Source organism: Apus apus, chromosome 20 (genome assembly GCF_020740795.1).
Source record: "Apus apus isolate bApuApu2 chromosome 20, bApuApu2.pri.cur, whole genome shotgun sequence".
NCBI classification, from domain to species: Eukaryota; Metazoa; Chordata; class Aves; order Apodiformes; family Apodidae; genus Apus; species Apus apus.
The window spans coordinates 1,038,908-1,058,369 of record NC_067301.1 but is presented as its reverse complement, the minus strand read 5'-3'; the positions used below and the strand labels follow the sequence as shown (position 1 = coordinate 1,058,369).

General features: G+C 47.3%; 1 protein-coding gene across 1 annotated transcript in view; it reads left to right on the top strand.

Annotated features, from left to right (window-relative positions):
• PRDM16 (PR/SET domain 16) overlaps positions 1-19,462 on the top strand; it is a 275,249-nt gene that overhangs the window by 214,307 nt on the left and 41,480 nt on the right. Inside the window, exon 4 of the mRNA XM_051637640.1 lies at positions 15,785-15,919. Coding sequence (XP_051493600.1) covers positions 15,785-15,919 — 135 coding nt within the window. The remainder of the gene's footprint in view (positions 1-15,784; positions 15,920-19,462) is intronic.

Genomic DNA, 19,462 nt, shown 5'->3' with positions numbered 1-19,462 from the left:
CAAATTCAGCTAATTCTGAATCTACATTTCCTTCGATGGTTGGTGTAGCAGTGCCTCATCCTCAGGCCAAACAGAAACGTCTTTTTTTTTGGACTTGCTATTTAATACAAGGAGAATGAAGCAGAAGACCATGTTGTTGAACAAATCACTGAGCAAACAGCACATAGCTGAGCTCAACGGTGTGTGCAGAGCTGTGTGCAGAGATAAGAGCCTTCCAAAAATTTGACTTGAGCACAGTTGGGGTTCAAAGCACAGGGCAGGCAGGTTCCTCACACGCTGGCCTGTGCACTGTGGTTTGATCACAGAAACACCCTCTGCAGCATCAGAAATCCTGCACAGGTATCCTTCATCTCCAGCTGTGTGACTGTGTCCTGGGCACATGTGAGAGACTCAACACAGGGTGGAAAGTGACAGGAGTTAAAGCTCTAGAGCTGTTGCTGTCACCACTTCACCTGTGTTGGCTTTCTTTTGATATACAAGTAAATATATATATATATATATATATATAAAAAAATAACTGCTGATATCTGTCTTTAGTGATTTGTTTAGTGATTCTGTTTGGGGTGAGAGCAGAGAGGCAGGGGAGCTGGCTGCAGCCATAAAGTGGGCTGAAAACAAGCTTCATGTGTGTGCCTCTGAAGAGTGCATTATGGATGTTTTTAATCTCTTTTGACCTTGTGGCAGAGAAAGAGGGAAGCGAAGGAATTGTGACAAACACCAGCTCTTTAATGCCAGGTTTGTTACTGCTTGGAGTGCCCTAAGGGTTAATGTAACAGTTTTAAGTCCTTCAATCACACCCACCCCCCAACTACAGAACACTTCCAAATAATCCCTTTATAATAGACCCTTTTCCACAGATTGTATCTAACCCATGCATTAATGGGGCCCATTGGTGTCAAGCGTTTCAACAAATATGGGCCAGCCGACTGCTCGGGGAGCCCCTCTTTCCAGCTCCAGCCCTTAATGATCTTTTGCCCCTCTGACTTAGCTCCCCTGCTGCAGGGACAAAATTAAACTACTGCGGATGGCAAAATAGTTATTTGCTGCCCAGGCAATTACATACTTCCAAAACTCTCCATCGCGGAAGGCCAGATGGACTTTATAGAAACCAGACCCAGGCCACAGTTTTAATTATCATGGTCCTGTCAGAAATGAGTGAAATTCTGAATGACCGCATGAAACGAACCAAAAGCCTTACACATGGATTTTTTCCTCAATAAAATTTTATGGCTTCTTAAAGAAACAGCATTCATATATTTTACGAGGCCTAATCATTCACTAATGCCTATATTAGTGCACCTGTGGCACTCGGCCCCGTGGAAATTACAGCGCTGGGCTCAGCCACCTTCTTGTGCCTGTTATTACAAACCCCTTGTCAGAAAGGCAGCACATGGGCAGGGATAAGCTGGGCTCGTTTTCCTTAGCTAGCAGTCCTTGTAATAAGGGAGAGAGATTTATGGGCCTTTATCTGCTGAAAAGTTTGTTTCACTCTGTGGATCAGGCTTGCATAAAGAAAATGACCCTTCGTGTTTGTCAGCTTTCCCGCCGGGCAGTGTAGTTTTCCAGAGGGGTTTGAGGTGGTTTGTTCCTCTGCTAATTCAAGGAGAGAAAGAAATTCCATTGAGGGCTTTCCCCCTCCACTGGTAGCACTTGCTGACTGAGTGCTGGGGAGTAGGTTACAGCTATTTCTAGAGGCAAGCAGGGTAACAGCTTTGTGCAATTAATGTGCTCACTGCTAATTGCACACCCTTCATGTCCAGGTGCTGGGCAGCCAGGCCTCTGGAGCAGAGATGGAGTGTGTAGGCTCATCCCCCCTCTACGGCTGTCCTGGTCTGCTCAGCTCTGGTCCCAAAAAGACCAAGAGATGTGCAACAAATTAATGGCTTAAGGTTTTGCTCCATAATGGTTCCAGTTCCTGTGAGAGCCCTGCTTTCACCACTTGGTGTCCAGTCAAAGCAGTGGCCCAATCCTTTCGTTTTCCTGCCACACAGTTTATTGTACAGACCCACCTTGTCACCTCGTCCTGCTCTCTGACCAGCACCAGCATCTCCAGGGCAGGACTTGGTCCAACCTCTTCTGTACAGACAGAGGCTCCCCAGCCTCTTCAGGTGATTGTCCTTCTCTGCATCACTCTCCTGGCCTTCCATCTGCTTGTCTCTCCCGAGAGCTACAGGCTCTTTGTGTACCCAGGAAGTTGTGATTCCACAGCTGAATTTCAGTTCCCACCAGCAGAGAAAGTGTTTTGTTTATTGGAGGGGGCCTGGTGGTGACAGACCAAGCCCAGACCAGCACAGTGTGCCCCAGGGTGCTGTGCCCAGAGCTGTGTCCCCAGCTGCTGAGGGGACACCTCAGCCTCCAGGCCAGCCCTTTGTGTCCTGCCTTTTCACCCTCTGCCCCATCCCTGCAGACACTGGGGCTGGTGGGATCAGCGTCCCCAGCGCTGGGTCCTGCCTGGGGGCAGCGCCGAGGCAGGACCTTTGCTGGGGGTTTGTGTTGAGAGATGAGCAGGGCAGAGCTGGCAGCAGCAGGATGGTGGCACCGAGGAATGCATCTCCTGCAGTTGTTAAAGTCAGCTTTGCTAATGAGGTCCAGCACAGGGACGTGCTGACAGCGACAGGACACGCTGGGTGTGTTCGCTCCAGCGCCGCTGGAATGAAGTCAGCTTCTCTCCCTCTGCTTTCTCATTACTTCATGCATTTGGCAGCTGCGAACAGACGGGACAGGCTTAGCCAAAATAAGAGCTGATGTAGAAACATGGAAAAGACTATTTAGCATTTCCAAACATTCTTCCTGGGGAGATGGCAGGAGGAGCAGCTCTGAGCCGGAGGACGACGGGCAGGCGGCCCCGCTGGGCACGTGCTCCGTCCCTTCCAGCCCAGTCCCAGCTCCTGCTCCGTGCTGGGGCACTGGAGGTACAAAGTGCACTTGTGCTGAAGATATCAGTTCCAAAAGGAGCTTGTAGTAAACTGAGAATATTTGGATAAACTTGCTGGCCCTCAGGACTAGAAAAGGACTTTTGTTCGTGTACAGAAAAGGACTGTTACATTACCAGGGGATGGCTGGATCCCGTCCAGTAAAAACTGAACTTGAAGTATAAAACATGATTAGGAGTGTCAAACGAAGGATCTTTTACTTGAGGTCAGATATTTATTTTTATTTATTAGAATGTGAGATCTACATCTCTGGCCTGGCTGTGGTCTGAAGCAGAGTCTCTTTGGAATGGTGTCCCTGGGCAGCGCGGGGCTGGGGAAGGGGCTGTGGGCTGCCCTGCCCTCAGGTGACAGTCATTGCTGAGGTTATTTGCAGACAGGCTCTTCCTTTTCCCCCTTAGACTCTTCCTTTTTCCTCTTGGAAACAGGAAAGCGGAGCTGGCAGAGCCCCTGCTGCCAGGTCACTCTTCCCTCAGTCCACCAGTAACCACAAACTGGTGCACACTGGTGCATGGTGGCATCAAGAGGCAGAGTGGGACAGGGTGTAGCTTGGTCCTCTCTTGGCTTATTTTCTGAAGTTAATGGTGACATGACAGAGATTGGGATGCAGGGAGACAGCAGTTTTGGACAGAAGAGGTCAATTTGTTAAGCAAAGCAGAGCAAGAGAGAGCTGAGGGCAGGAGGAATCACCCCAGAGGTGCCCCCAGGTCCCCCAGCCCTTGCCCCTGCTTTGGTCTTTTTTTCATGCTGGGTTTCAGTGTAAAATGTAAACCATGTATTTTGTGCAAATGTTTTCCTAAGGTTTATTTTTATCTAATTGCTTATGAAAGTTTTACTGACTTTAAGGAACCGATCTGCTAACCACCTATAAACCACCGTGTTCTGCTTTAATTAAACCATTTTTGTCCGTGAGGTTTTGTTCACGCAGTGACAACATCAATATAAATATATCTCTGCCAGAGTAATGAGTAAAAGCAGGCAGCTCAAGGGAGAAAGCAAATGTGGTTTCTCATCTTTGGAGACTCTACTATTGTATAGTTCTTCCAAAAACAGTTAAGAATTGCCCCAATTAAAATGTTATGTGGCTTATGTATGTTTAGATTTAATTTGGTATAATTGAATTTATGTTCATCTTTGGAACACTCGTGGGGCTGCCCGATACAGACAGGAATCATTTCCACTATGGAAATACTGTCCTATTAGATATTTTTCAAGGCTGTAGGATTAGGTCTCAGTAAACTGTTTCAGCAGCATCTCGAGGCTTGTAGGGCTGTTCCAGCTTACTGTGTGGGTATGTGTGAGGGGAATGAAGGCAATATTGTTGTTTTCACCACATGTTCCACTTATTTTTGCACTCCAAAGCACTGCTAGACATGTGAGGTGGTCCTTCCTCCTTAGCATTAAAATAACACTTTTTATTATGGTTGCAAGGAATGAGTGAATTCCTGTGTTCTGTGCTCTGTGATTTTTAACTTCAGAAGATGCTAAGAAGGAAAGTGTAGCAAAAAACCTGTCTCTGTCTGTTAATGAAGACAACTTTCAGATTGTTATCAGCTGAACCTTCAAAATACCTGAAGTATTGGAATTTTTAGCAGGCAGTGTTTCAGTGGCGAGGTGTTCAGTCTGAAGAGGCACAACCATCCTCACATCCTCACCCAGGAACAAGCAAACTCTGTACCAGGAGAAAACGTCTCCCGTGTTTAACAGGCAGGAAAAGGCCCAGATGGGATGTGGGTTCCCTCTTCCTGACCTGAGGATTGTGATGTATTGTCCTTTATTTTAACAGCTGAGGCATGCTCCCATGCTGTAGTGGGTCCATTCTGGAAAGCAAATATTTGTTGTCCTCGGCTCTGTCTCCTGGATATTGGTATCTGGCTTTCTGATAGTTGAGAAAAATGCTGTAAAAGGCAGATGCTATTCTTTACTTTTTTCTTTCCCCCTCCCCCTCCATCCATTTGGCTTCAAAACAGCTCATTTAAAAAGAGCAGAAGTCCTCACCTGCTGGATTAGAAGGTGGATCAACATGAAAAATGACATAGTCTCCAAGGCTTGAGACAAGTGTCCACAGGAGATAAGAAATTCTGTGTGGAATTTATCAGAACCCCCTTAACTCAAACCTGACTTGCTCAGGCACTGCAAGATATGTCAGATTATGTCTTGTTTTGAGACCTGCTGTCAGAGAACCAGATGTGTTGGAATTGCCAAAGTAAAATAACCTGAGCAGAGGCATCGGGGCACCTTTCATGTGACACTTGGCTGTGGCTGAGCAGTTGCCTCAGCAACATCACTGCTGAACTGTCTTTTGACCCAGAGATGGTATAAGATCTGAGCTGGAGATTTTGAAATGTTGTTTCTCAGCATATTCAAAGGGCAGATTTATCATCAGAATCAATTCCCTGGAATATATTGTTTCATAAGTAGGTGAATTGGCTTGGGGTAAAGTTCACCCAGGCTGCTCTTGGGACTGAGCAGTTTACCCTTGTGCTTCCTTAGAATTAAGATTCCAGTTTGCAATGTCAGACAAGATACTTTCTTGGTTCCAGCTGCAGAGAGGTCATATCACCAGCTTTGGAAGGAAATAATTGAATCAGTTCTTCATTTTGAAAAAAGCAACAAGTTTTTGCTTGAAAAATTCTAGAGCTTGGTTATAAAAAAAAAAGGTATTTCATAGAATCATAGAATTCCAGTTTGAAAGGGACCTTAAAGATCATCTGGCCCAACCTTTTAAAATACTATTATATTTAATATGAGGTGGCTCAGCACCCTGTCAAGCTGAGACTTAAAACTGTCCAATGTGAGGGAATCTACCACTTCCCTTGGGAGACCATTCCAATGTTTGTCCTCCTGGTGAAAAAGAGATGTTATGTATTGGAGTGAGTGAGGGAAACAGTCAAATGCCAGAAAAGGAATGTAAGACTGATGTCCCCAGTTCTCATTTTAGTGATGGTTGAAGATGAACTGTGCATATGAATGACAAAGCTCTCCTTCAAGATACACAGCATAGGCAGAACCTTCATCTCCCTTGGCAGAAGCACTAGCCCAGGAGCAGGTTCTCCAGAAGCTGGAAGTCAAGTCCTGGAGCTGGCAGAGAGAATCAGTTCTGCTTTTGTGCTGGGAAGGTCTCTTGCGATCTTGCTTGAATATATTTTTAAAATAATGAAATAAGCAGCTTTTCTGCAGGCTGGAGCTCGGGGGGGAGCCTGGGGTGCTGCTGCGGGACGGGTGCACGGGCTCAGTTTTGCACTTTCTTTTGGTCACGTTTTCGGTAAATACCAGCTATAAAGAATCACACGTTTGGGCTGAATGAGAGGTGAGCAGTACAGGGTTAGCACAGCAAGAGAAACCTTCTCCGGGCCTGTGTGAGGTGGCTGCTTTGTTTTCAGAGCTCTGCGCTGGGGCGGCTGTTCCTGTTTTGATCAGCTGCCTTGCTCGGGAGGGAAACCTCCGACATCCTCTCATTCTTTTTCTCTGTGCCAGCGCAGGTCACAAACTCATCTATTTCACACCTTCTACAGAGCATGAGAATGGGCTGCAGAGCAGCTGCCTTACTCATTTCTGCTCAAAGGGCTGCAGGGACGGGGCTTCCTGGTGCGATTGTGGCACCTCGGGGGGTTTCCTGTGCAGCGGTGCAGCTGGGCTGGGGGGCAGCGCCCACCTTTGCTTCAGGGCTTCTTTTCGGGTTTTAAATCTCTGGCCCGCGAGTCGTAAGGTCATGGCCACAGCTATGCTAATATGTAGCCTCCTGGCCTGTGAATTCAAGGCGTTCAAAGCTGTTATGTGGGAAAGCGTCCATTTCCAGATGAATATGCCCGGAGTGCTTGGGTGCCAGTGTTTGCATTGACATGCAAAGGGATGCAAAGGGCCAGCAACCCTCTGCCCAGGCACAGCCGGTAGGTTTTGTGCTAGAGGAGCTTGCTGCCTGGCTGCCCTTCCCTGCCTGGCTTGGTGCTCTGAGCTGCCCCTTGGGCGGGTGTTGATGCTGATGCCCTTGGTTCCAGAGCTCTGTCCGCTCGGGGTCAGTCACAACCAACCCACGCCCGGTGTGAGCAGCACCTGAGGCAGAGGGGGCTCGGACCAGGTGAGCAGCACCTGAGGCAGAGGGGGCTCGGACCAGGTGAGCAGCACCTGAGGCAGAAGCTACAGGGGGAGACAGAGGTGGGACCGTGTCTGTCGCATGGATGTGACTGGCACCAGTCTGGCACAGACTGAAACCTCCTGTCCTTTCCTGCCTCCCAACACGTTTAGCAGCTCAGTCTTGTTGCACTGCTTAGAGCTGTCCCTGCCAGTGACGCTGATTCCCTGTGCTTTTCATTCCCAGTAGTTGTAATTCCCTGACAGAAAGCTGGATTTGCAGCATGCTGAGGTGTTCAAAACGTGGCCCAAGCACCAAAACCAGGTGGCAGGATAAGTCCAGGTGGTGAGCTTTCAGAATAATTCTCTTCTCAGTTGTAGGGAGTGAGACAAAAAAGTTGTATTCATCGAATACACACCACAGGACGTGGGCACAATTATCTGCACATCAGTTATCTGCACTTTCCTGTTACCTGAACTTGGGCCATGTGTCCCCAGATCTATTAATGAAATGGGAAATATGTACAATTCCAGGAACCTCAGCTTTCTGAATTCATTCACCTTCCCCTGGGGTACCTGGATAATTGATATTGTAATTTGTTTCATATATTATTAATGACCAAGTATAATCTGAGGGCAAGGGGTTTGCAGGGAAGGGACTGGAGCTGCCAGGACTCTCAGATGTCTGAATTCTGCCTGAGGAGGAGGCTCAGAAGGGGCCACATGACGATCTTATTTCATGTGGGTCTCCTCATGCTAGATCCTTCAGTGGACAGTGCCAAGGCTGGGGAGAGGCTGGTGCTTTGGGATTGATCTTAGCACGATGAATGGGCATTTGAAGGCTCTGCTGCACTTCTGGCCAGCGTGTAAAATGTGGCAAATGGTTTTGGCACTCAGTGCTTTCAATAAATCACTCTGAAGAGGTCTACATGTCAGTGGTGTTCCACAACTCCACTCCCAAAACGTTATTAAAATAAAGTTGTAGTAATAAGAAATTATTTAAACCAAGCAGCAGCAACTTCCATCCCTGCTGATGTAGCAAAACACCCAAAACACACCTGAAGAAGCTGATGAGAATTTATTTTTAAGGTTGAGAGCAGTAGCACCTTTTGAGTATGAAAAAGAAGGAGCCAGCCCTCAGCTAGATTGTGGGAATTGTTCTTTTGCAAACCAGCAAAGCTCATTCAGCTAGGCCATAAGGGCTGAGGAGAGCTGAGGGGGGTGCTGTGTCTCAAGGGCTGAGGGGGCTCCTGGAGAAATCACCAACAGAAATTGGTGATATTGGTATGCCACAGGATTCTGTTCAGCTTCCATGCCTGCAGTTGTTCCCTTTGCCAGGAGAGCTGCTCTGCTCCCCCTTCCCCTGGGCGAGCTGGCACTCTTGCATTCCAGAGCACCCTTTTAGCACCACATCTTCCTTTAGAAATAGCACCAAACTAATATCCCCTAAAGCTTCTTGCACAGAAGCTGTAAGATGCTCGTGGCTCAGTCTCTTGGAGCAGCCCGGGGAGCTCTGCTCAGCTGTGGTTCTGCTCCCTCTGCCCAAGGATGTGAAAGGAAATACCCCAAACCCCTAAATCCTCCTCGGCCTGCAAGGAGTCTCTGTCTTTTGTTGTTCATATTGAGACTTCTCTCCAGGTCCCGTTTGTTTTTCATCTCTTAAGCTTTTAGAACTTCACTAATTACTATTTTTTAAAATGAGGCAATGAAGTAGAATACAAAGTGGGATGTCTTGAACTCTGTCAGGGTGGAGGAAAACTTCAAAGTCCCTGTGTCTGTATGTTACAAAGGAATGGAAATCCCTTTCCTGAGCTGTGTGCAGTGTCTGAGGCAACTCTGTGATGTGATTCAAGCATCGTTTTTTATGGTTTGCTGCTTAATTTAAATTAGGGTGGTATGAATTACGTTACTAGTGAAAAATGAGCTTTTCTTGAGATAAATGCCTGCCATCATCTCAAAAGTCGTCTTCTGTTTTGACATTTTCACTTGATGTTTCTCTGTGTGGTGATGAGATGCTGCTGTGCAAGCTTAGCTTGGTTGCCCTCAAAGAGAGTGAGGGTGGGAGAGGAATACGAGTGGGTGGGATTGGTTTCATGCATCAGCAGGAGCTGGCATTGGTAGCACCTTCTTTGACATCCTCTTTTATTGGAGGTTGTCTTCTGGGCAGCAAAACTACAGCTTTGAAGCTGGAATATGAGGAGTGGCAGGTCCACGAGAGGGAGAGCAGGGCTGGTGGGGATTATTCTTTAGAGCTTACCCCTTTGCACACAACTCGTTCCTGTTCAATGCAGAGTCTGGAACAGGGTGATGCGTGTAGCATCAGGCTGCTTTGTGGAGCAGGAGGTGCTTTTGTGGAGATGTTATTTAATGAGCTCTGCAGATGCTGTGCCATGTCATGACTGCTGCTGGGGGTTTCTCCTGCAAGGCTTCATACTGGCCTTCAGGTCGGATGTAGGTTCAGCTGGAGTGAATCTGCTGTGCCTGGAAGGCACATCGATGACACTGCAATTTTGAAGCCCTTTTATCCTTGTACAGAGCTGACTGAGACAGGAGAAACTCACTGGCTGTTCTGTGCTGCTACATAAGAGAATAGCAGTTAATAATGGGCAGACCTTCAAAAGGCTCAGTAGGATTCAAACACCCTCAAGAAATTCAGCCTGGCTTGCAAAACTTGTGCAAGCCATCCAGACTCCTCTGCTTTGGAAATGGAACACGACGTTTTGGGAGAAAACAGCCCCTTCTCATGTGTTTTCTCATGTTCTTTAGATGTGGTGGAAAAAAGAATGAGGTTATATTTCCGTGACAAAAGTATGTCTTGGGAACAGCCTTCCCTGAGCTTCCTGATATTTTCCCTTCAGATCCTTCATGGAACCAGATAATACGGTAGCACAGCAGCTCAGAAACGCAGACACCAGTGGAAAATTCCCACTCCAGACGTGTGTGTGGCTTGAGTGGGAGTGAAAGTTCAAAAACATTCATTCTTTTAAAATCCCAAATGGGTTTGTCTCCCTTCGGCTGCAGCAGCACCAGGCTGGGATCTGCCCACCCCGTGCTCCCCAGCTGGGCTGCCTCTCACCTGTGGCTCTCCCTGCTCTGTCTCAGTTCTGGTGAGACAGCAGCATGTGTGTCTGAGGGGAGAAGATCTGTAAAGATTTCTTTTCCTCTCCTTTCCCAGCGTTTGGCTGCGCTGGGCTGTTGTTGCAGAGCCTGTGGTTTCTGTGCATGCTGCTGCTCCAAAAAGCTGAACGTCTGCTTGGAAACACGTGGGCCCTGAGGACACTCCTGAGGGTGGCCACAGAGCCTGTGATGAATTAAGCTCCCTGATCCTGCAGTCGTTTAGTAGCCCTCAGGACCTGAACCTGGAGGCCCCTGTGCCCCGTGGGCCCGCAGGATGTGCTGAGGACCAGGGAAGCTGTGGCTGCCCCATCCCTGGAAGTGCTCAAGGGCAGGTTGGATGGGGCTTGGAGCAACCTGGCCTGGTGGGAGGTGTCCCTGCCCATGCATAGGGGTTGGGACTGGATCATCTTTAAGGTCTCTTCCAACCTAAACCATTCTATGACGGCCAGAGAGCTCCTGCCCACTCCTCTCTTCAAGCACAGGTCAAGGCTTTCAGGGAGTGGTCATTTCTCTCCTTATCATTTGGCGTTTTTGGGAATGAGGAGCTGGCTCCAGGCTGTGCTGGAGGACCTTACGTTTGGACAAGAAACTCACTGTATGCAACAAAAATGGCTTGTGCTGGATATGGATGTGGAGAGCTTTTCCTGCAGCCCTAAGCTGGGGGCAGCAAACACGATGGGTTTGGCTCAGCTGCTCTTCCCATCAGTGCTGTGACCTGTTTGTCTGACACGTTTCTCATTAACTCTTTGTCAAATCACCAGGAAGCCGACTTAATTGCAGGCAGAGTGCTGAATTTATGAGTTCATCTAGGCTTCATGGCTACACATTGACAGAGGTGTTTCTCTGGATGAAGTCTTTTTCTCTTCATTTTGTGGCAAGAATGGACTTTCTGTTTCAGTTACCTCTGAAAGTCATAAATTATAGCAGTCCCTCCCTCCCTTTTATTTAAAAGAAACACAACAAAACTTCATGGCAACAGTTTATTGCTCTAAATCAGCTCGTGGGTCATTAAAGCAAAAAGGGAAAAAAAAAAAAAAAAAAAAGGAAAAAAATCTCCCTCTAACTCCTGCCAAATAAAACGTGTGCATCAGCCAAACTGTCAGAGGCAGATCCTGCAACTATGGGATGAGAAGGTTTATTACACTTTCGGCTTCTGGGGAGGGATGTTATAGCAACAGGACGCTGGGGCAGTGATGGCAAACTCCTGGTTGCTTCGTTTCCCCATGCACACTGGGAATCCATTAAGCCAACTGACGACAGATCCCGTGGAATTCCAGCCTCCAGCACCTCTGCCCGGGCCAAAGCTTGGATGCTGCCCATTAAAACGTGAAAGAAACAACCCAACGGAGAGCCCACAAATTAGAGAAGCAGGAAACCTCAAATGATGTGCAAAAAAAATGGTAAACGTTCGAGAGAATTTTTTCCATAACTTTTGCTTCATAACTCAGCATTTCTGATGTTAATAAATCATGAAACGGAGCCTTTGGAAGATCAATGAGCCTTTTGGATTCGGATCCTGAACGCTGTTCAGCAGACAGCAGATGAAGCTGCAAAGTGAGTCCTGGAACATGACAACAATTTCCTTTTGGCTGGGGAGAGATGAGTCTGAAGCACAAGCCCAGCCAGGGCTCTGGGTCTGGAGCCAAGAGTCCTGGCTCTGCCACGGGCCCATCCAAAGCCCTGTGATCCACAGGAACATGAAGGTGCCTTTGTTCTACCTGAGAGACTGGAGAGGAGAAGGATGGGGATTTGGGAGCAGGGAGAGGCAGCAGATGTCTGAGCAAGGCAAAGCCACAAAGTCAGCAAGGGAGGGGAGTGGAGCTGAGAATACTTGGATGAACTGTTGATTTGAAGGCAAGGAGTGGAGGGAGGTGCCTTGGGTTAATAAATGCAAAGGATATGCTGAACTCACCATCTGCAGCACAGGGGGGGGAAATGAACTTCATTTTTTGTCATGTTCAATGAAAAAAAAAAAAGCCATGAGAAATGCATGACATGGTGGTGGGTGGGATAAAATGGAAAACTGATCAGAGGGAGAGGAGGCAAAGGAAGTGCTGCCACAGTCATTAGCTTGATGGGAATGCCCGTGGGCTGCAGGCCAGATGGAAGCTCCTTTCTCCAGCAGATCCACAAGTGCACAGCCTGTCCCAGGCTGCCTGTGCTTGAGCTGGGGGAAAAGGTGAGACAGACACAATGTGTTTGGGCACTGGACCCAGCTCTGTGGGACAGGGATCCTGCAGGCACCAGCACAGCCTGGCGTGTTCAGCTCCACCAAATCAGGTGCCTGCCAGTTACCTGGGATTTTCTGCTGTTGGGTGTTGGTTGGTTTGGTTTTTTGGTTGTTTCATTTTTCCTGTGGCATCTTGTTGTTTTTGTTGTTGTTGCTGTTGGTGCTAAGTATCTGATGTCAGCCTTCTGCCCAGGACACCAGGGATATCTGTGGATGAATGGTCTTACAATGAAAGCTACTGATTAGTCCTTGATAGAAATGGACTTAGTGCTGATCTTAACAGTGGCTTTAGCAGAGCTGGATACCCCTGTTTTAAGGAGCACATCCCGTATCAGGTGGCTGTGGTGAGCTGAGCCTGCCCTGTGGGATAAGCCCCTCTGTGCAGCCGTTTGCCATCTTTAACTTACCCACAAATAAAACTATTTTCCTCCCTTTTCCTTCTCCATTTGCTCTTTTTCAGACCATCAGTTGTCTCTTAGTGCTGATCCTGCTGCTTCTAAAATTCAGCTAAAAAAAGTACGATTCCTGTGCCTTCCAAAAGCAAACCTTCCAACAGAAAGTCTTTCTTGTTACTGACAGTGACCTGTAAGCAAGTTGGTTTGAAGAATTTCAGCAGAGGAAATTTCTGATTTCCTCCTGGTCTGAACTGGAGGGAGATGTGGTAAAAGGTTTCAGTTTGTTTTTCCGGAGTTTCTTAAGGTGGAGGGAGGAGGGACCCAGAAGATTCTCCTGTGTGTGCATGTTTGACAGAGGAAAAAAATGTGCACTGCAGAGAGTAATTTGTGAGTACTATGGGATTTCTCAGTAATTTAAAAATTGTGATATAACTTTCACAGAGAACATCAGAAAAGAGCGTGAGTGTGTGAACTTGATCTGTAATTAGAGGTGTCAGCCACAGAGGGCTGGGCTCGCTTGAGAACACCCCTGCTCTGGCTGCTCTTGGTGTGCTCTGTTGATCATACCCACTGTATCTCACCATGTCTGGGAAAAGTCCTCCTTTCCAGGCAGCTTGACACCCACAAATACTGAAGCAACCTGATAAATGAACATTTAGAACCTTTGCCAGCCTTGGAGATCCCACCTGTAGTTGTGACTTGGGCTGCAGAGGAAATGCACAGGCTACATCCTTGCCCATACTGGTATTTTCATGGAGCAGTTCTCACGTAAAGGCAGGATTTGTAAGGCCTGTGTTCTTGTGGATGGTATCTTGTGTTTGATTTTGTACCTGCAATAAATGACAGGTATTTAATGAGTACCCAGCTCATGTGCAGTGGGATAGTGATGCCTCCATGGCTCTGGACGTGGTGCTTCTCCTTCCCTGGAGTGTCTCACCTGTTTGTACACTTTGCAGTTCTTCCCAGAACTGGCCAGACCAACATGTGGATGGAGGTTCCACTGCCACAATCACCACCTTTAACATCTGCCCGTCTCCTCAGGTGTAATTACACTGTTTTGCCTTCATCTGGAGCATCCATTCATCAAACTGCTGGTGCTTCCAGCCCACTGCCACTGCAGGGGAAAAAGGAGTAAGCAAAAATCCTAGGAGATGCCCTAGGAAAGAATCATGCCTTTTACTCAAGTATGTAATGGGATAGGAGGGCTCAGGTAATTGCTTCCCTGTGGCTCAGCTGGCTCGTGCTGACTGACTGCTGTCTGACCTGGCATTGCTGGGAATACTCTGCCCTCTCTCTCTACCCCTGTACCATTTAGTTTTCCAGCTGGTCCAATTCCAGGGGTCCCTTAGGGATAACAACAGAAGCAAACCATAAGGAACAGGAACAGGCAAAGTGTCATGCAGTGCCACTGCTGGGCCTGCTTGGTGAAACCCTGTTCTATTTATGGAGTGGAGTGAGTGTGTGTGAAAAACAGGGGCTGAAGTTCTCAGGGTTTCATACAACCTCTTCTCTTCTCATTTTGATCTGTGAGATTTCACACCCCTGTTTGGGTTTTCAAGCTCCACTCAGAGCAAACCACAGAGTTTCAGGTGATTTCTAGCTCCGACAGGGCCTTGGTCTGAAGCAGAGCTGCTGAGCCTGGGCAGGGCCCTGCAAACCCACTGGTGAATCTGAGCTGGGTTCTGGGTTTCACCCAGGGCTTTGCAAGTGAAGAGACCCAGTGCCAGGTACAGGGGAGGTGGGAAGGGAGGAGGAGGGAGACTGCAGGAAGGGCAGGGATGGTGTGTGCCCTGCCAAGGAACAGGCATCTAGGGTGCAAGAGCAGAAGTTCACACCTTGGGAACTGCTGCTGAGGCAAGGCAGGGAAAACATGCTAGGGCTGGAGGGCAAGGAACCTGGGATTCGGAGACCAAAATCTGAGGTTTTTTAAAAAACAAATGAATGAGACAAAAATGAAATGAGTGGCTGGGGATTAGCTCACCTAGACCAGAATTTGTGAATGTAATTTCAGCAGATGGCCAGCAGAAAGTGTCTTGGAGATCTGGTTTTGACTTGTGCATTGCATGTTGGTTTGGGCAGGCAGCTCTCTGTCCTCCTCCACCTCTGAGGAGATGGATCTGCTGTAGGGATGAACCAGGGCAGTGTGGCAAAGGATGCTGCCTCTTCAGCTTGGGTTTGGGTTACTCAGGGAGCTGGAATGCCAGGCATGGACAGGGTGGGTTTTCCTCCAAGGGGAAGAGTGATGTTTTGTGGCCAAGAAGTCACTGAAGCTGAACTTGCCTGATGTGGCCACTAATTGCATGTTCTTCATTATCTTTGTCTGAATGCCCACCCTGAGACCTGGGAGGTTGATGAGCATCAGGTCGGGCTCTGCTCCAGGAATATCACCTGGAAACATGGGAATGGGCAGGAACACTCCAGCTGTTCAGTGCTCATCTCTTTGTCTTAGTTCTTGAGCTGTGAAGTGAGTTTGTTAGGAATCCCTCACAAGTGTTATAGAACTGAAGGACAGTTTGTGTGTGTGGTGTCATCACACACAGCTTTTGTTTGAAATACTTCAGTGTGTTACTCCAATGCAGCTCCTTGACCTTCTACTCTTTGCTGGAGACAGGACCTGTCCAGGGAGGTAAACCTGCTGAGGTCTGAGTGCTGAGCCCCTGCCAGAGCATCCCCGGGCAGGGGATGAATGACACTGAGCACGGGGAGGGCTGGTTCTGTCACCAGTCCCAAACAAACACTGGGAGCAGGATTTCAGTGAAGCTTCAGGGCTATATTTGATCCTAATCAAGGAAGAAGCCAAGTATTAAAGACATGGTTTTCCCCTCATCCAAGCTGGGCTGGTGCTGTGTTGTGCTGATGCTCCACTAATGCTTCATTAATGACATTAAATAGAATATATGCCTTGATTACATATATTATGTGTACATTAATTATATGTCTCTACTTTATGGAATCCTGCATTGCAAATAATTATTCTTTCTTCTTTCTGTGGCTGTCATTAGATGTCAGATGACCCAGGTATTTCTTCTCCTCTTCTACAGATTGCAGAAGACCTGGGGACTGAGAAGTTCTGTCTGGATGCTGGCCAGAGTGGAGCTGGGAACTGGCTGAAGTACATCCGTGTGGCCTGCTCCTGTGATGAGCAGAACCTGGCTGTCTGCCACCTGAACAACCAGGTAATGATTGGGTTGCTGTGCTCACCTCACCACCCTTCCACAGATGCTGGGGTGGGCTGGCCAGAGGACAGTGCACCGTGAGAGCACTGAATGGGAACACCTGAGGGATTCATCCTGAAATGGTCTAAAACCCCTGGGTTCATGGGATCTTCCAGTGCCTGACTCCTGTTGTGGTGGGGAAGGTGGTGTGAAAAGTTAACACCTGGTGTGGAACACGGGTTATATTGAGGAAACACAGTGAGACAACTGGAAACCAGCGTTGGTGGTTCATCCCTGCAGGAGCCTGGGGAGACTGTGCCCGAGAACTCTTACCAGCAGCAGCAGAGAAGCACAAATGCTAAAGGAAGAGGAAAAAAAACCCCTTTGAATTTAGGTTTCTTAAAGTCTTAGACTGAGGAAAGAAACTGAGTTAATAAAGGGGTTATTTTTACATGAATACACGTTTATTCTTTTTGAAATGTTAACTTGTACACTCCTGGCCGTCCCCAGGTTCTTATAAATGCTCAGATTAAGGACTACATATATATATATATATATATATATATATAAAAAATATAAAAATATACACACAGAATTTGCCAGAAACCTGAAGGCTGCATCACGCTCTGTTCTAAGCCCAGTCCACTGCATGTCCTTCTGTCCTTGTCCCTCATCTGGAGATTTTTGGTTGTGCATATTTTTAGTGTGTGCAGCAATCTGATTGGAGAGAACAGCTGCTTATCACACACGCTCATCTCCGCTGAGTCTTCCCTCTGCAATGACCACTCTTTTACAACTTCTTAATAAGTACATTTGCTGAAAGTCACATAAGAAGGGGTGGGTAGAAAGCAAGTGCTTCTTCAGCAGGGTGAAAATAAAAAGGTGCAGAATATAATGAAACAGTAGCAAAGCAAAATGTTTTCTCCCCCTGATCCTTCTTCCCTGAAAGACTGAAGAGTCTTAGGTCAGGCCAGCTGGTGGGAATGAAAAAATCCAGTGTAAAAGCAGCAGATGATGGTGATTGATAACTAGAGGCACTGGAAGCTTCGGGGGGAGGAGTAAAGTCAGAATGAGGATCTACTGTTTCCTAAGTTACTGAATACGGACTCGTTGGATAGGAGCAGCATTTAGAGCAATCAGCAGCACATTAAAATAATTGTGGATTTTTGTATTATTATTTATGGAGGAGACAGTTCAACCACATTTGTTCTGGAATGTCTCGTTCATTCCCAGATTTCTCTCCCAGTGTTCACTGCTTGCTGTCCTGGAAAGATTCTGGTGTTAGTTGGTGGTTCTTTTCTTGCACCTGATAATAATTCTTCTTATCAAAGGATAAGGATGGCTGTGGGTGTATTTGGTTGTCACAAAAACTGCGAGTAAGGTGCAAATGGCACTAGGAAAGGGAAATGTCAGGCAGCCCCTGAGCAGGTGTCTGAGCTGCTCTGTGCCTTCAGCAAGCCCAGTGGCTCCATAATTCCCAAGTAGCCCAGGTGCCTTTGGATACAAACCCCCTGCCTCTGTACGTTTAGGCACTCAACATGCAATTACTAGATTGCAAAAGTTCTTCATCCTGGCCCTAAGAAACACTGGACACAGCAGCACCAAAACGTGGGCTGGGGTGTCAGAGCTGTAGCTGGTCCTGGCTGGGGGGGACCCGGTGGTTTCAGGCTGCTTCAGGTTGTGTTGAGCTGGTGTCATCCTGAGCTCTGTGCTAGGGAAAGGGAGTGTCTGGGGGAGGTGATGGATCCTCTTCCTGCAGGTTCCTCTGAGCATGAGCAACCTCCTTCAGGTGATTGTTTCACTGGAGTCAAGGGCATTGAGCTGGATTCCTCCCAGAAGTGTCTGGTTGTGCCGTTGTCTGCTTGGAAAGTGAGTCCCCTCCTTGTCCCTGGGGAATACAGTTAGAAAACTGAGTTGGTGTTGACTTCAAACTGAGTTTCTTGTGCACAAATCCCACCCCAACCCCCCAGTTCGTTCAAGGGGAGATGCTGCTGGGTGCTGCTGCTCTGGGCACCCTGCAGCTGGGAAGGCAGGGAACTCGGAGAGCAGGGATCTTGGAGAGGAGATCTCAGAAGGGAGAGAGCTCAGAAAGATCTCAAGCCCTGACGAGAGTGACTCCTAAAGCTGGAAACACGTTATAAATGTTCAGAGTGACTGAGCATTGCTGATCTCTGCCTGCTAACGCTGCTGGGTTTAGCTGTATTTAATTCCACCTCGCTAGCAGGGTACATTTATTTTCTGTAACAGAAACTCAAAAAAACAGTTGAAAGGCTTGACCACTCCTGTTCAGAAGGCATGCAAAGGTTTTGGTTGTGTTTATAAGTACAGAAAGAGAAGAAAAGCTTTTGCAATCGAAGATGACCCACAGAATAACTGACAGCATTGGGATGACGAGAGCCAGGAAAAGCTTTTAATCGAAACCATTTCCTTTTCTGGGAATAAATAAACATGTTAAAGTGGGGAGATGGTCCTTTGCATCTTCCCCCCTCCCCAGACCATGTTTCATTGCTCTTTATACTCCTGTAACTTGGGAACATTCCTAGGAATGTACAGAAAATTTTCCTGGATTTTTAGTGAAGTCATTGACAGCAGGATCTGGACCCCTGAATGGTGGAGGTTTTTTCCAATTTGCAGATTAGAATGTTGCTATTTAGAAATAAATTAGTTGGGACATTTCATTAACTATTTCTCAATTGTGAAACCAATTTTCAAATGTAAAATAATGTTAGCTAGTTTTCCTTATATTTATTCCTACTTGGTAGGTATTTGAAAAGAATCAAAGATCCCTGATTGACTGAGATAATTGTGTTTCTAAAGGAGGGCTAGAAAATAATGGTAGAAAAATGATGATTTGATAAATGCATCTGGAAACTGACACATGACTTCAGTTTTATATTTTTCATGTTGCTACTGCTGCCTTCATGGGGCAAATACTTCAGCAGTTGAGCTGTTCTTACTCGGGAGACCATAATATTAAACAGAGTAGATGTCATAAATACAATAGCCAGGAGCTTTTGGGATGCTGGCTGCTGCTTTTTTGTTTTGCTTTGTTTTGTTGTTTTGGTTTGGTTTTTTTGTTATATATATTGGAAAAAAGAAGGACTAACATGAGCCTCAGTGATGGAAAAAAATGGAGCCTGTGTTTAAGAAGCCAGGCTTAGGGGGGGGTGTGTGACACTTGATGTGTGTTTTACATATTCGGTGACTCTGTTCAGGATTCCGAGGTGTGTAACACAACGCCTTAAAAAAGAGGAAATAAAAAGCAATGTGGCAGAGTTGAAACAAAAGGGAAGGCAATTCCAGAGGAGAAAAAGGTCTGAACAAAAGGAAAATGTGCAGCTCTGTCCTGGCCAGATCAGCACGAGGTCCCTCCGTGCAGCAGCTCGGGGCGCTGGCTGGGACCAGCAGTGAGCAGAAGCATTTGCCTTGTTATTTCACGGGATTACCAGGGCAGTTCAGTGCACGACAAAAAGGTAAAGCAGCCACTTTGGAGCTCGTTTTGCCTTTGTCCGTCCCTCCTGCTGCACACAGTGCCTGTGGTTTGACCTCTGCTGAAGGCAGCTG